Here is a 17,760-nt window from a genome sequence, read left to right on the forward strand (position 1 = left end):
TTTGTTATGATTAAGCTATATTTAAATTTTACAAAAACAATATTTCTTATTTAAAACGAAACTCATTTTACTTTGTAACCATAACTACTCAGTGTTTATTTTATCGTCTGCTCCTGTGCTAGCCTGTTTTTTCACGTAAAATACGCTGGAATTTTAAATAAACTGTTCATTAGTATATGATTACTCATATATTAATCAAAACAAAATTTATTCAGATGTTTTATTTCGCCCTGATGCTTACTCTTTTCACTTTTTCATAATTGAAGTAAGAAATTACTGGTTTTTAATTTATATGTTCATAAATATATTTTATTGTTAAATGAACCTCCTTCTTTCTTTCTACCATTAAAACTTATTTATTTTAGAAAGGGAGCTATAATAGAAGAGAAGGCTAAATTAATTCTTAAACTACAGCTTCATTTATTTGTAGTAATGGTTATGATTTCCTTTTATAAATGATGTCATAGTATTTGCATTTTGATGTCAGTTTCTTATTTCATTTATTGTTATAATTATTTACATTTATGAATATAAAAGTTAGATCTTGGGTATAATAATTTTTTGCCAATTTTTTTTCTGTTTTTTAATTTTATTGTGATTTTGTAAACCCAAAACAATCAAAAAAATATTACCGGTTTATTAACTTTTCAGAATAATAAAAAAAAGAGACAAATGAATATAAAATGTTCATTTTTTGGGGAGATTTCCGTATCATGATCAGTGACAGAATAATCGCCAAGTCTTGGCAACTTCTAAGAAACTAAAATAAATAAAAAAACATCATAGAAAGGGACCAACTTGATAGATGACACATTTATTATGATTCTCCTGTACTTGCTACATATTTTGTGAGCATTCAAAAATTGTCAATCAGGTTATAAAGTTAATTTAATTTCGTTTAAAAAAATAATGACATTTTAAGGGAACTAGTCTCCTCTGCCTGCAATATTCAATGAAATTGCTAATATTTAAATTGTCGAAAAATATTATGCTTATAAAATATAACCACAAAAATTTCTGAAAAATTTAAATGAATAATTAGTTATAAAGAGATATTTTTCTAATTATTCATTGATTTCCTTTTATTCTAATTATTCTTTGAAGAAAAACAGGAGTCAAAACAGTTGGTGAGTGGAGTCAGAAAATTGTGCAATCTGAACCACTTCATTATTGTAATCTACAAAATTTTCTAAATTGACTTTATGTAATAAATGTAGCTAACCAGACCATTGCATTTTGTAAAAGTTTGCTCCATAAATATAATTCTATCCATTTATTTATTCATTTGCCTGACATTTAATCATAAAAATTTGTGAAATCTTTATATTTAATGAAACGGATTGAAGTAAATTATTCTTGAACAATGAACTATCAAGGCATACTTTTTAAATCTTTATCTTTTTCAGATTATATTTTGAACTAAATTAAAAATTATAGGTTCTATTGATACTGTTTTTATTGCACTTTTTTTTTATTACCCTATTGCATTGTTTCTTCCTCAAATATTAAAAATAAATATTTTATTAATTTATTTTTATAGATTTAGAAATATGAATATTTAGCTCTCATAAGAAAGAAAGAAATTATTATATGGTCTATACCAGAATTCTAAAATTATCGCAGAAGCTTTTTTTTTATATATCTCAGAATGGCTACAAATCGATATTGTGTGGATGTTGCAAAGCGAGGTACAGCTGGTTGTAAAGAATGCAAGATTAAGATAGAAAAAGGTGTGGTGAGAATTGCAAAAGTTATTCCCAATCCTTTCACTGACAGTGGTGGAGATATGAAGCAATGGTTTCATGTAAAGTGCATATTTGAGAAATTGTCAAGAGCAAGAGCAACGACAAAAAAAATTGATGATATAGATGATCTTGAAGGATGGGAGGAATTAGATGATGAACATAAGCCAGAAATCGAGAAATACATAGCAGGTATTACTTTTTAAATGGATTTTATGTTAATATTCAGTAGACCTTTATATACATGAACACCGCTCATCAAAAATTTGTCACCATCTAGGAAACTGTTTTGCTATTACTGAAAAAATAATTCACCTCTTTAAAGAAAGTTTATCTCTTTTGATTTCACTAGAAAAAAGAGATTCAATTTTACGCTTTTTCCTACCAATGCAAACACGATTTAAAATTACATTCCACTATTTTTCTTTATTACGTTACAAATTATTATTATTACATTACAAATCTTCCTATTTACGCAATTTAGGAATGTGTTTCATATTTTCTCAATTTTATATCAAATATTGCATTTTGTATTCACATGAGTTAAGAGCCACTAATGCGTTCAAATGACTTTGTATTCACATCTTGTTAAAATCAAACTCCAAAATTCGTTTTCACACTATTTTATAAATCTAACTTTGAGATTCGTATTAGCAAATTTTTAAAATTAAATGTGGAGATTTGTATTTGTCTGAGTTAAAAATCCCACATTGAGATTCATGTTCACACAACTTAAATAAATAATAAAGATCTTTCATCCATATTCTTTTTAAAACATATTATAACATTCTGTGGATTAATATTTCCTGCATACCCTTTTTTCATGCTTAAATTTCAAGCATTTTTTTCAATTATTTAAAAAGTCTTTTTTGCACAAAACATTTTTAGATTTCTATTTTCAGTTTTTTTTTAATTATCAAACTCATTCTTGTAGCAGGAATCAATAAAGAGTTCTAATAAAATTAAGCATTTTAAAAAAAAATTCTGATTTTCAGTCAAATTTGTCAAAATGAGTTGATGAAGAAAGGGTTGAAACTAGTTACAAAAGTTAAACAATGCATGCAGAAAGTGTTTTAGTTGAGATTTCGGGTTTGCAGAAAATTTTTCATTTTATCTATTGTCTTATTGTCTGATGTTAAGTGTATTATGTAGTTATCGCATACTCGTTTTATTTTAGTTGTAATTATATGATTTGGATCTATATTGCTTCTAGAATTTTTTTTATATAATCTTATTTATTTTGTTTAATTTACTTCTTGTTTTTCAATCTGTTTTTTTAATGTAGAATTTTCATCTGGACAAACTGCTAAACCCTCTAAGAAAACTAAAAAGCAAAGTGACCCTGTGGATGAAGAAGAAGTTCAGGGTAATTTATTACACTTAATTTGTTTATTGCATTTCACAATAATGGTTGCAGAATAATGTGGAGGTCTACTTTTTTTAATATTTTTTTTTGCTAGCTTGAAAAGTTGTAGGTGTGGGCCAAAGATGGTTCTACCAAATCTATAGCTTTTATAGGACGTTGTACGAAAAATAGCAAATCGCTCCTATTTCTAAGACATTTAAAGCTAAGGCTTTTTTTAAAATTTGAATAAAATAATATTTTTAGGAGTTACGTAATTCTTTATGTAATAGATTCTTTTACAATGGTATGCCAATGCAATATACTCAAATAATGTAACACTTGACTTTCTTTTTTTATAAGTTCGTTAGATTAGGGAAACTTCATGTCCTTAAAACCCAGGACTTCTAAATTTCTGGGTCCTTTTTTACTAAAAGTGGGTCCCTATTTAAAATATCATACTCATCTAAAGATATAGTACAAAGAGTGTTATTTTATCATCATATAATTAGTAATTTATTTAGTAATAATTTAACAAGGGATTAAAACCAAAAATTCTTAATTTTTCGATCTTTAAAGATTAAAATCGGGAAATCTTTTCAAAAGACAATAAGAAATGCTTTATTTTTTTATATGCACTAATTTATTATGCTGATTATATAATTTAATGTAATACTTCACTAAAGGTGGGATAAAATAAGTATCACTGAAAATTGAATGTGAAACAATTAAATTGAATTATATTGTTAAAATGTTTTAAATCTTCAAAAAATTACAAATCTTATATTAAATAAAATAAATTTTCACTTTAAATGATGCTTCAAAATTTAAAACAAAACATGGATAAATCAATTTGTTAAGAGAACTTTTACCTCCAGACCAAAAGGAAAATTATGTTCTAGATCTAAATTGAAAACTTAGTTAACTTTTGACAGGTTCTGTTATTGATCTCACTCAAATGTTTAGCTGTAAATTCAATCTTAATATTTTTATAATTATTATTTATTTATTTATTTTGCTAGAAGAAGAAGATGATGATGATTCCACTCCAACCAAAGATGACTCTTTAAGACAATTTCGAAAAATATGTGCAGAACTCTCTGAAGTTTCAGAACACAAAAGGAAAAATGCTATTTTATCTAAATTTTTTTCCAAAGGTTCAGATGGAAGTATGTTGAACAAATTGTTACTAATTTATGTTGCACATTATATTACACTACTTTAAAGTTATTTCAAAATATTCTTTTATATTTTGATTTTTTATCTAACAACTGTGTTATTTACCTATTGCAATTTTTTTTTACTGAAACAAAGTTTTCAGAATTACTTTTCTTTTCTTTTACTACATTAATGTGAAAATATAGCTTTCTCTCATAAATAAATTTGAATTATTATGAAATAATTTTTAATAAAAAATGAAAAGTTTGTAAGTTGCCAAACTTAAAATGTGTAGAAGTATTGCCCATGTGAAAAATGAGTATGCATAAAGCTTCAAAAATATAATAGTAAAGGCAGTGCCACTCTTCAGATTTGATTTATAAATTTTGGCAAGATGTGTCCTGTGCAGACTGATTATAACTGATAAACTATTTTGCTTGAAAACATTTAAAGTGAATGTAAAGTTGTTCGAAATTGGATGTAATTAAAACAAATGTACTTAAAATAATGTACAGTTCACTGATTTTTAGTAGCAGAAGAAGAGCATAATAGTAAAGTATTTGTTTTGGACAGACATTGCCTAGAAAAAAGATTATATAAAATTTTTCATGTCGGACATTAATTGATATCAGATCTGCCAAGAGCTAGGACCAACAAACGCCATGATTCTCTTGGATTTACTACTGCTGTTAGTGAAATGATTAGAGTTAATAAATACTATTTTTGATATTGAAAATTATATTATTATATCGTTTTGCTCTGTTTTGGACACATTATTTTTAGCTCAACTTTACCTTAATGTCAAGCGCTCTTTCATTCACTGGTTTAATTATTTATTCACAATCTGTAATGCACTTCTCTTCCCTACCCTTTTAACCCTGAATGAACCACCACTATAGTTACTGTACTTCTGATACTATGATACCTATTTACTTTTCATTCGGGTAACTCTCATACTATATTTGGCTTTATAAAAACAAATTTTCCTCAAAAAGTATATGATATATTAAAATTTATTTTAATAAATACAGCATAATGGCTGTACTATATGTTAATAGCTTCAAGTTTATGCTAGATTTAATGTAATATACTAAGTGAAGAAATGTGGGTTTGCATCATCTATTATTTTTAAGTAACGGTAAAGTGAGGATAATTGTATTTGTAGTTTATGAACCACACATTGAATTTGCAGTCTGTCAAACAGGTATTATTTCTAATTTATAAGTACACAATGTATAAAGTACACAATATATAACAGAAAATTAGATAAACAATGGCTACAAAATACATTAATATAGTATAATATAAGTTACTTTAAATATGCTGAATGTCAACTAGTGATAAATTTGCTACATTTAAGTAATTATATTCTTTTTTCTTCTAGATGGTTTTAAAGGAAATTTGTATTTGTGGGCAAAAATGCTTTTGCCTATGGTTGAAAAGCGAGTATATAATCTTCAAACAAAACAAATAATCAAATTATTTAGTGGGGTAAGTTTCATTTATTTTATTTTACTTTTTATATATATTTGTACAAATTCTTTATGTATTTTTAATTGTGCGATATTTTAAATATGTGGGATATTTAATATGTGATTAATGTAGATATTTAATAATCTTTTTAATATGTGGGATATTTTCAGATCTTTAGGTGCTCAGCTGAAGAGATGATGGAACATTTTGAAGAGGTAAAATTATGCTTCTGATTTTATATGATTCTTTTAGTAATTATATCTATTCAGTAAAGGTTACTAAAAAAATATTAAAAAATACAAAAGAAAAAAACTTTTGTGGTTACATTTAATATCATCTTTGCATATATTGCTTAATGCTGATTATAAATTTATAATTCGGTTATGCACCATTTTTATTTATAATTTTAATAGTTAGATAATAGAGAATAGCGCAGCTCAAATTATGTTCTATTAGTTATTTAATTTATTTTTTAAATTTCATTTTTGATTTATTTGTACTTAAGTTTATATAAATTTAAATACCTAGTAATTTTTTCTCTGCTGTTAGTGTAAAATTTTTGAAGTTTATTAAGTAATTTAAAGTTAATTTCATCTATTTTTCTGATCTGATTCAATTTTATATTTTAATTGATTATTACATTCATTTAATATCATGATTGCCAAGTATTCAACTTTGTAGTTACAATTAAACTCACAAGACAAAACATATGGGTTGATCTAACCATACGCTGCTTTTATGGCAAAGTCTTTTGAAAACAATAAAGCATTAATGTATTCATATAGCATATGCGACAGAAAAACCTTTTTTGTGAGACTCATGGCAATTAATTCATTTATATGTGTACATTATTTCAATTTTAAAAACAAAAACGAATTGTTATTTTTCATTTGTTGTTTCTTTCTGCATATTCTTAAGGCTAGTATAGTAGTATACCTTAATTGAATCAAAAAGTTTAAAAGCAATTGTTTTAATCTTTTATGCTTTATTTTTTAAATCAATTGATGATTAGATTTAATTTGGTATATCAGAAAAAGTAGTAATTAAAATAATGAATTTTTATGTTGTGTCATAATTTCAAATTTTTCTTATTTCTTAAAATTTGAAAAGGGATTCATTTAAAAATAATCTGGATTTGTACAATTGAACATAATCCTACATAATATCTTCACTTATATAGTTTTTTACTAATTAGTTTAGAAGTTTGAGTCTTTTAATCTAAAATTTTATTTTGCAAATTTCATAGGTACCTCACTTAATCATGCTTCACTTTGGTTTAAATGCATGGTACATTTCTGTTGTTACATGAGATATTTATGTTAAAATTAATAATAATGATTAACTTAATTCTTTCTTTCTGCAAATCATTGTTAATTATTCGGATATTTGTATAAAAGTATTTTTGCAGTTGTCAATTTCGTTTTGTCCATTTAAGTTAATTTGATTATAGTTAAAAATTTGGCACTATTTAGAAAAATTTAATTTTCTTCCATTCTTCCATAATATGGTTTAAAAGTCTAATTTAAGTCAATTCTTAAAATAAATTTAAGTCATCTTCAAAATATAATTTTTAATTCTAAAAAATTTATTACACACTTTTTAAACTAAATGTTGATTTCATTAGCCTGAGTAGATGCACTCTTCAATCTAAAATTAAAGAATATAACAGACATGTCTGTTCTTAAGAAATCATTGCTTGCCTCTACTGTTGAAACCTTAACCATAAAATTTATTTCTTATTACCTAAGATCTATGACATGACAGTATACCTTGATACTCTTAAAAACTAAATGCAATTTTTTAAAATAACAATCTTAGCTCTGTCCTGTGTCTGTATAACACTGAATAATTTTACTATCAGACACTACAGTTTTTTTCTGTCTATTTTCTATCAACAATATTGCTATTTGTTTTATTTTCCTTTCAAATCTGTAAACTTAATAATTCTAAATATATTGACCATCAGTAATTTGAAAAAATTTGATAAAAAATATTTTATGTGGAATTTTCTTTGAATAAACAAGCTCTATAATTTCGAGCAAAACATTTTTGATTAATTTCGTAAGCTCCATATGTATAGTTAAGTTATTTATCCGAATATTTTTGTGATGTAATAATATATGCGAATAGGGAAACTTTTAAGTAGGGGCTCAAGTTTTCAACCACTCTCCATTTTAACTCTTTAAAGACCAAGTGGCCTGAAGAAGTCCGGACTACTTAACGACCGACTGGGGTCAGTGGGGAACTCTGAAGGGTGAATGGGTAGTAGTGATTGGGAGGGGATGAGCTGCTTGACAGTGATGTATAGGAACTCATCGAAAGTCAAAAGGAAGAGGTGTGCGAACTTCACGCTTTATTCAGAAACACTTCCCCCTGTGGTTTTAGGGAAACACAAAATCCTCTTAATTTGTAACAGATTTGTTTGTTGTTTGAACTGGACCATTTTATTCATTTATTAAAAATTCGGGAATGGCGTTCTTTTGGGAATTTATTTTTGAAATATCAGAGTCCATTAAAACAAATATATTTTTAATAAAATTGTAATGTGCTTACTGTTGACTACCAAACGTTAATTTTTTGTATAATTACAAATACACTATCATAAATACCGAAATTACTGAAAAAAATTTGAATAAAGCCAACATTGTATAATGCTTTCTGTTAATCACTGATATTTTAATGATAATGTTATCATTAAAATAGTATCATTAAAATATCATTAAACCCGTTCATGGAAATTTTGATCCCTGAATAAAATAAAAAAAGGTTACCATTTTTATCATTTAATAAACTTTTTATAGGTATTTTTTTATCAAATATTTTATTTATTTCCATTTTGTTCTCCATTAACCTGTTTGGTATTTTTCAGTAATCAATTTTATTACAGTGTGCTTTTCATTAGTGAATGTTAGACGATAGATAAAATAATTTAAAATACATTAAATTAATAATATATCTTTTAAACTTGAGCTAGTGCAGATATTTTAGACTTTGTTTTACTTCAACAAAAAAATTTTTAAATCTTAAAATTATTATTAAAATTTCTATTTAATGCTTTATTAAAGAAAACTAAATTCCATTATATCTAAATTTATGATTATACATAATTTTAAATACTATACAAATATTTAAAAAAAAATAATCCAGCTTTTTTTTTCTAAATTTTTTTACATTGTATTATATAATTTCGGTATAGTAATTTCGTTCTTTTTGGTATTAATTTCCTATCAATTAATATATAAATTATCTTTAAGGATAATAAGTTATATAAAATTATTGTTTAAAGGAAATTGCTTTCACACATAAAGGATTTTTATAAATGTCATCTCACTTATATGTAAGCAGTTTTGATAATGCAGTTTTTGTATATAAGTAATTCAATAGGTATAGTCAAACAATGTCGCAGATCTTTCTGAATGAAATGGTTTTTCTGATTTCACCTGTAAGGTTTTTAGGTAATTGTTATGAAATAGCTTATTAAATTTGAATACATTTTCTTTACGCAGCAAGTTATATATTCTAATTGTAAACCAGAGCTTTTTAATCATTATTTACTTTTTCACTGCAATTACAATTTCCAAATCAGCTTAAAATTAAGTTTATTGTTTTGTTTATTGTTTTAATCTGGTCCTTTATAGCAAAACATGACTAATGCAAAGTTATTAAATGACATTGCTGATATGAATTTAATTTAATTGAATAATCTTATAGTAAGTCTTATAATAAATAAATAAATTTGTATAAAATAAATTTGTGTCCTGCATCAGATAGCAGCAAAAAACATCCCGATTAAAAATTTATCTTCAAGTCACGATACATAATAGTATCTGTTATCTGGATTTTTTTAATGGTGTAATTTTAATTGCTATTCACTCATTTAAATACTTAAGTCAGTTTGCTAGATACATTAGTTGACTTAAAAATTGAGCAAATTACATTAACTATTTTAATAATTATAATAATAATAATATATATATACAGGGGAAAATGTCAAAATGAATAGATTTATAAGAGAAAAGTTTTATAGTGAACCTTTTAAATCATTTGTTGCTAAAAACGAGTTTAAATGCAACAAATTAAAGATTTCCAAAAAAAAAAAAAAAAATCATCAGTCAGTACAATTGCTGAAAGCGATTTTCCTTGATCACCGTACGGGGAAAGGATAGTAAATCCAGTTCTTTTGTGACAAAGCCGAAAAGGGAAGCTAATAGGTAGGCATTGACAATAGCAACTTATCTTCTTTGAAAAATACTTGGAATCTATTTCCATTCACTAAACGCCGCAACTATTTGCTGTACCATTTGGTAGTACTCTCATATGATTAGTAGGTAAAGTCTGTAAATGAGTGCAGGTGGTTAAATAGAATTGACAATACGCTCATTTGTAATGCTAAATCTAACCCCATCAATAGTTTATTCAAATAAATAAATTATTTAATTTAATAGTAATTTTAAAAGTTAATCTCTATTTAAAGAAAATAAAAATTAACCCACCAGCTAAAAAGAACCATACCTTATTTTAAACGTTAATTTTCGAGTTTGATTTGATACTCTTCTGAAAGCAGTATTATTATTGAATTCTAAGAACAGTATTATTATTGCTGAATTAATAGATATTTATTTGTTTATAAAAGGAATTTGTTTATAAAAGAAAAGTTTATAAAGGAAGTTTTGTAGCTACATATGAATTTCATACTATAAAGAACTGTTTAAGTATTATTTTTTTTTCTTGTTTTAATATGTTTCAGACATTTTATGTTGAGCAAAATATAGCTTTGAAGGTGTAGCATATTTATTGATAAAACTAGACATCATTCAAAATAATTCAGACTGGTTCAGATTCATATATTTCATTTATATGCATTTCAAAGAAAATATTTTATCCATACTATTAAATAATACCAAAGATACCATCTATTAATTTCTAAGAGAAATCTAGGCTTCTTAATTATTTAAAAATATATAGATTTTTCCCCCTTTGATGAGTATGATATAAAGAGAAATAGCTAACATACTTCCATTTTCATTACGCGAAACGGATAAACTTCTAAATTAATATAAATGGAGGAACTCATTCTTTTTTAAATTAAATGCATATATTAAAATAATTGTGAAAAGAAATTTTTCTATTTAAGTAAATTTTTTTGTCTAACAATATTATTTGTTTCCGCTGCAGGCTTAGTTTGCTTGATCAATGAATTAAAATATTTCATTTAAATAGTACTAACTCTGTATAGAATGACACAAAAATCTGTAATTAATAAAAAAAATTAATTTGAAAAGTAATCCATCTTTTTTAGTTAATTTCTTACTATTTCAAACAATCGATAAAAATTTAAATTACTACACAATATTTGGTTAACGTTACAATATTCCTCATTCAAAATTGCTGTCATAATCTCATTAGCTCTAATAATACGATGTAGAGTCGTTGTAGCCCAGGTTACAGATCATTCGCCTTCCAATGAGGTATACCAAGTTCGAATTCTATAGCGATGGCTAGTCGACGCGAATTTCGCATCCGGCTCGCATTGACCACAGTGCTGATAACCACAGTGGTAAACGGATCATGACTTAGAGTCCCCCGCAATCAGGCTAACCTTAGGATGTTTTCGCGGTTTCCCTTACCATGTGACGCACATAGGGATCAGTTCCCTTCAAATAGTTCTCCACAAAGGCAAACTTGATCCAGGAGTTCCCTTGTCTTCTGGATTGGATATAAAATTGTAAGGCTACGGAGCTGAACATTACTTGTCGTAAGCCCAAAATTGGTCGGCTGTTCAACGACGGTAAGAAAATAACATGATGTGCAAGTTAAAATATTAAATTTAAAAAACTTATGGGGAAAGTACTGAATGCAAAGTCTTTGTGCTAATATTTGTTTTAAATTATTTGTAAATGAAATTTGTTATTTACCTTTATTAAATATTGAACTATGGAAGTAAATATTAAAGTTTCATTAAAAAATACTTAAAACTAGTGACTAACTTAACTTGTAAATTTTTTCTCGTTTATAGTTTTGCTTAGTTATTTTATACTATTTTCTTAATTTTGTTTACACTATGGTGCTAAAAGATAATTGCATTTAAATAATTGAATATTGCACGTTGAAACGAGGAGATTTTGAGTTGAATTTAATGCAGGGTTTACTGACACAAGTTCAGAGAAAAGATATGCTGCGCCTAACAAACGGTTTTAAAACGAATCAAAAGGTAAAATGCGCGCTACAAATTTCTCTAACTAAAATGCATAGCAATTGATATAATAGTATAATACAAAATAGGTGCATCAAGAAGATTTCGAAAAATTTATTTACTATGAAATATCAAAATTTGTAAACAAAATCAATTTCACGGGAATTTATATAGTTCTTAAAAACTGGAAGAAAATTTAGTCAATAATTATTTTTGTAAGTCATTATATAACACATTTGCTAAATAATCAAGGATAGATTATCTTTGCATAGCACTCAATAATTAGGACTTAAGTTGGTGGGTTACTAAGGCTTCCTTTGTCCCTTTCAAAGAAACGCTTTCAGCTAAACAGGTGCAATGCATAGAAAGGATATTTTACTTTTCATTCTTCTTTTGAAAACACCAGAATTTTAAATTGTTTTGTACAGGGAGGTGTTAAAGAAATAGCTAACCTTTCCTTGTAGTGGGGAAAGAAAGCTTTTCTTATCTCAACTACAATAGTTCTGCTTCAGAAAAAGCTAAAAAAAAGAAGAAAAAAAATATTTTCTTCGATAAATAGCCAATTTATCCCTTTAATTCTTTTTCCTTGATTATATGTTTATGTATAAATTCTTTTTCTTTGCATTTATATAAGGGTTTTCATAGGGATCGCTATTTCCCTGATTCTAGTACACAGTAAAAGGATTATGCATGATTTCTTAATTCAAACTTGTGTTAGCCTTTTGTTAAATAGTAAAATGGGTAATCATTGTGTAATCATGTTGCTTTTTTTTCGGTATTTTGGGGTTTGCAGAAAAAAAAAGGGGGAGGGATAACCAGCTGATAGTTGGCTGAAGAAAAAATATGCTAATTTTTATTAAGGATAAAAAGAAACCTAAGAATGTGATACCCTTTCAAATCATTAGGCAGGTGAAAAGGAGTCTGAATACAATAAATTGAAGATTTCAAAGGAGTATTCATTCAAAGATGAGCATAGATTATCTCCTGTCAAAAAGTGGGACTAATGCCCTTCCCTTTTGTGACTAAACTGAGAGGTTGAACTGAGATTGCCAATTGAATAATCGAACAAAACTATCTTGTTTGCGCAAAATTGTTTGTAATTCTTTTATTACCTAACTGCAAATCCGATGTTAACAAATTTAATTTGCACTCAGTTGCTAATATCCAATTTGGAAATGTAATTGTAATTTATTTTAACTGTTAAATTGTAATTCAAACTAAAAATAATTTTTTTCCCATGTCATTTTGATGCATTATTGCTCTTTTACTTATAGTTCAATGTGCAGAAATACCTTTTACGTGATATTTCTGCACATTGAACTAGGTATTATCCGAAATAAATATGAAAATAAAGTTTCACTGCAACAGAGAAACTTTTTGTTCATTAATAAATTTAGTTAAGCAAAGTTTCAATAAATAAAAATGTGCTTGTATGAATTTAAAAAGAAAGGATTTTTAAAGTGTTTAAAATTATGCTTGGAAGATGCATACTTTACTTTTACGATGGTTTATCTGCATCTTTAAATGTGAGAGAAAAAAAATTAAAAGAAAAAAAAATTTAAAAAAAAAAAAAACTAAAAATTAATGATAATAATAATAAAAATTTTTTAAACTTATGACTTTGAAGATTTAAAAATATTTAATTATGCTTTCTTTTTATCCAACGAAATTAATTAATGAAATTATGTTATAATTAAAAAAAAATATATCACTGCAATTGCAGCCTCTATTAATTTTAATAATAAAATAATTTCCTTTTAAAAAATTCATGGTTAAAAGGGGAAAAGATAATTTTCCACATTTTTTTTTGATAGAAAAGATTTTACAAATGAAATATTTTTTGTCCATCTGAACCAAACTGATCCCATTTTACTTACAGAGCTAAAGTGTTCCTACCAGACCACTAAAGTGTACGTTCAAATGAAAATAAATAAATACTGAATGAAGACAGGTACAGATAAATTGTAGAAACTTGATGTTGACAACCGACTTGATGTTGGAGAAAACAGATGAAGTTAAATAAATAAAATTAAAAAAAGATATCCGATAAGTCAGACATAAGATGTAATTTCCGTTGTTACTAAAGGAAACACATTTGTATATATGCTAAAAAATTTTCTTTACAATAAATTGAAAAGAAATGAATTAATTTTTTACCATATCCCATAAGCATTTGCTTTTTCCTTCAAAATTTACCTTAAAAAAATTCACTTTTTCCTAAAACTCAAATTCTTCAATTTGCAAGTTTTTAACAGTATTTTAAGAACCAGTTCCAGCTTCTCTTCTTGCAGTTACACCCAAATAACGTTTTGAAAGCAGCATTTGAAAGTTATCTGTTATTTTTCCAAGTATTCAATTAAATCAGAAAAATAGCTCAAGGAAATATTTCTCTAATAATTAATGCAAAAACATTTCCATGATCAAACTTCAATATTATTTGAACTTTATTTGACTCATAAAGTTAAAAAAAAAAAAGCGTGAATTTAGTTAATATTAACTGAAACAAAAAATAACTAAAAAAATTGTTCTTGTTACTGAATTTTCGACACATTTTCAAGAGGCTTTTTTTCTTCTATTTTTGCATGATATAGGCATTTGAAGATAATCTGTTTTAAGAAAAAATAACCCCAAATTTAAAAAATAAATAAAATAACAAAAAATTTATGTATAAATAAAAGGGAGATATGGAAAAAAAAATCTCATTATTTACTTAATTCCTGCCTTTGAATATTTAACCAGAAAAACGTTCCAATGGGAAAAAATAAGCAAGCCGATTGTCAGTTTGAATGCCATGAAGTTTCACTGACAAGTAGAGCACGCCTTTGATTTATTAGTGACGTGGGGGAGCAAATGACCTGCTGAGAAGCAAATGACTAAAGAGAACCCCCAACAAAGAGGGTGAGTTCATTTGTGAATTTTCTCTTCTGAAAAACTGAGGATGTTAACGGTGGTAAAATTTCCACTGCTTCGGTCTTTAAAGAGTTAAACTATTGGGACCATATTTTCCAGTTATAAAGCATCTCCTATATTTTTAAGTCCAAATCAGTAATCCAAATTAGATGAAAATACATTTATTCAGAGAAAGTACTTTTTTACTTCATAACTTAAAATACTGTCTGCACTAATTAATTAGCATATTAAATGTTAGGTTCTTACAAGTCCCAGCTTAAGTCCTAGGCCATAAAAATCACAAGATAAGTCATTAGATCGAAAGTTATTTTAAGGTTTCTGAATTTTTTAAAATTTTATTTTGCATATTGTATATTCTAAGAACATCAATGATATTTTTTGACCACTCTAGGACAATGCTACTCATAAATGCCAGACTTTGTATCAGCACTTCTCATAAATTATGTGACTATACTACTCCTAAATGCTGAATTTTATATAAGAGCCTCTCATAAGTGTTTGAGTGGTTATTTGCACACTGTCATATAGTGCATTTGGTTTTTTATTTGGAAAATAGTTTATTAAACAGCCAAATTAAGAAACTCAAAATGTATATTTTTAAATTAATTTATATATATTTTTATCTTTCATTTTTTTATGTTTATTTTCAAATTTAAACTTTTTAGGGGGACTCTGCTGGAGATGTTGCAGTTACAATTAGCACTTTTTTTGAGGATTCTAGTGCTTGTCCTCCAGCTAATAAAAGTACTCTTTATTTGCAAGATGTAACTATCTATTTTGTTAATTTATATTCAATTTCATTTTTTAAAAAATTTTCTTTGATACTTTTCAAATGTGGCACACAGATATTTGAAACTAAACAAAAAAATTTTTAATAAACAAGTTTATCTAATTTATTTTAAATTGATAGCTTAAGTTTAAATTTCCATTTTCTATTTTTAATATTATTTAACTACTAGTTCGATTAATTTTTAAAGGAAGTAAAGCTCAATGTGGCTGTGAAATCTTTATTTCTATGGCAATTAGTTAAAATGTTAGGTTCTCATAACACGTTTTATACCGTAGAATCTATAGATAATATTTTAGTAAAACTTTAGACAACCCATGAAAAATAAAAGTTGTTCTCAAAATCCTGATTTGATATGTGTCAAATAATGAATAAAGATCTCATCCCTGTTATTTAATTCGATTCTGGAACATATTGTTCGACAACTTGACTTAAGAGGAAACAACTGCTACAAAACATCACAGATTTGCCCTTTTGCTGATGATTCGGTGATTCTAAGTAGAAAAACATCAGCTTTGACCTCCATCGCTAGATGCTTAATCAGAGCAGCAGAGGATGTGAGACTTAAAAATAATGCTGTAAAAGCAAAGTACAGGGAAAAAAGTAAGACTACAACTGATCAGATAACAAAATTACTGTAGATCTGATTTTGAAAGAGTGCATAGTTTCACCTACCTTGGCTCCCATCATCACTGATTCAGGAAGTAACTCAGAAGAAATATGTGTAAAAATTCTTAAAAGGAAACAGTCATTCTTTTTACACAGTTAACTTTTGAAATATAAATTACGTACAAAATTTTTAAAAATGCAGCTTCATAAGACTATTATCAGACGAGTTGTGACATATAAAAGTGAAACCTTGACAATGACCAAAAAATATGAAAATGACCTTCTGGTGTTTGAACGAAAGGTCCTGATGAGAATAATAGGACCTATTTATGATAGAGGCGAAAGGAGAATCAGATTCAACCTATAAATTGAGAAAATCATAAACAGAAAAAATATTGTTCGCTTTATCAAATCCCAGCACCTCTTATTGCTTGGACACATAGAGAGGAGAGATAATAATTACAGCTTCATCCGCTGGACACTTATGTGGAAATCAGGCCTAGAGGCTGCCCAAAGAAAAAGTGGAAGAATGATATTATTGACGATTAGAAATAATACAGATTTGTAGGTGCAGGGAGAAGGCAAAACAGAGGACTGTCTGGAATGGAATAGAATTGTGGGACAAGCCAGGTTTTACCAAGTGAATTATTCATTGAAATTACTAAAATTATTTTTTATGGTACTTTAATTTTAAATTTTTTAATATTAATATAAAAAGAAATAAATTACAATTTCTCATAGGTCAGTTTCTGTATGTTAAAAATTATTTAAAATAAATGTAATATACTATAATAATGCTAGTTTACATAATTAAAAAGTACTTACTGTTATTTTTGATACATTCTTGTTATATTTTATAAGTTTAAAAGTTAAAATTATTTATTAATTCTTTTTTTTCGATGCACAGATATTAACAAATATATTCAAAATTTTAACATATTTGCCATTTTAGATTTCATTTCAATAATTCGCCACTGTAGAAGATATTTATGTTTTTCATGTATAGTGTTCTTAAAATTTATTACTGATTTATAATAAAAAATTAAATTGTTACAATTATTTATTATTTTTAAATTATATTTTCGTCACAGTTTCTCATAAAAGCACTTTTTCATATTGTGAGTAATAGATTAAAATTTTCTGAATACCATACGCCCAAATGCTTGCCATTGCATTTTTGAAGTATAGGTGCTTATACTATAAAAATATATACATTAGCATTTCTATAAATGTATTTTAATCTGAATATTATATTATATACATTTTACAATTTGCATTTTAGGTTGATAAATACTTGCATAGATTGTCTCAAGTTTCCAGAGAGTTCGACCAATCTTCTATTTTAACGGAAATTGCAAAGAAGTATTTTTTAAAATTTAATTTTGAACTTTATTTGAAACAATTATTTAAAAATATATACAGTGGAACCCCAGTTTTATGTTGTCTGTTCCGTATGTTTTCCCTTCCTTCTAGATTATTTTATGCTGGTATGGGAAAATTACCTTTACCTATAATGTGAAATTATCCCAGAGTTTACGTTACCCTA

At 26.3% G+C, this 17,760-nt stretch overlaps 1 protein-coding gene across 7 annotated transcripts in view; it reads left to right on the forward strand.

Moving 5' to 3' along the window:
- The first annotated feature begins 90 nt into the window (after positions 1 to 90).
- Positions 91 to 17,760, forward strand: part of DNAlig3 (DNA ligase 3) — a 115,627-nt gene continuing 97,957 nt past the window's right edge. For 5 of the 7 annotated variants that reach the window (XR_015435890.1, XM_087169150.1, XM_087169153.1 and 2 more), the window contains exons 1-8: positions 91 to 265; positions 1,541 to 1,934; positions 3,028 to 3,108; positions 4,107 to 4,253; positions 5,627 to 5,733; positions 5,886 to 5,930; positions 15,484 to 15,582; positions 17,497 to 17,576. Coding sequence is in view for 6 of the 7 variants with exons in the window: in XM_087169150.1 (XP_087025276.1) it covers positions 1,649 to 1,934; positions 3,028 to 3,108; positions 4,107 to 4,253; positions 5,627 to 5,733; positions 5,886 to 5,930; positions 15,484 to 15,582; positions 17,497 to 17,576 (845 nt within the window). In the remaining variant the exon portion in view is untranslated. Of the gene's footprint in view, positions 266 to 365; positions 483 to 1,540; positions 1,935 to 3,027; positions 3,109 to 4,106; positions 4,254 to 5,626; positions 5,734 to 5,885; positions 5,931 to 15,483; positions 15,583 to 17,496; positions 17,577 to 17,760 lie in introns of all 7 variants that reach the window. The other 2 variants (XM_087169151.1, XM_087169152.1) reach the window with 2 other exon arrangements.

Source organism: Parasteatoda tepidariorum, chromosome 8, assembly GCF_982258835.1.
Source record: "Parasteatoda tepidariorum strain Cologne lab strain chromosome 8, Ptep-v5.0, whole genome shotgun sequence".
Classification (NCBI taxonomy): Eukaryota; Metazoa; Arthropoda; class Arachnida; order Araneae; family Theridiidae; genus Parasteatoda; species Parasteatoda tepidariorum.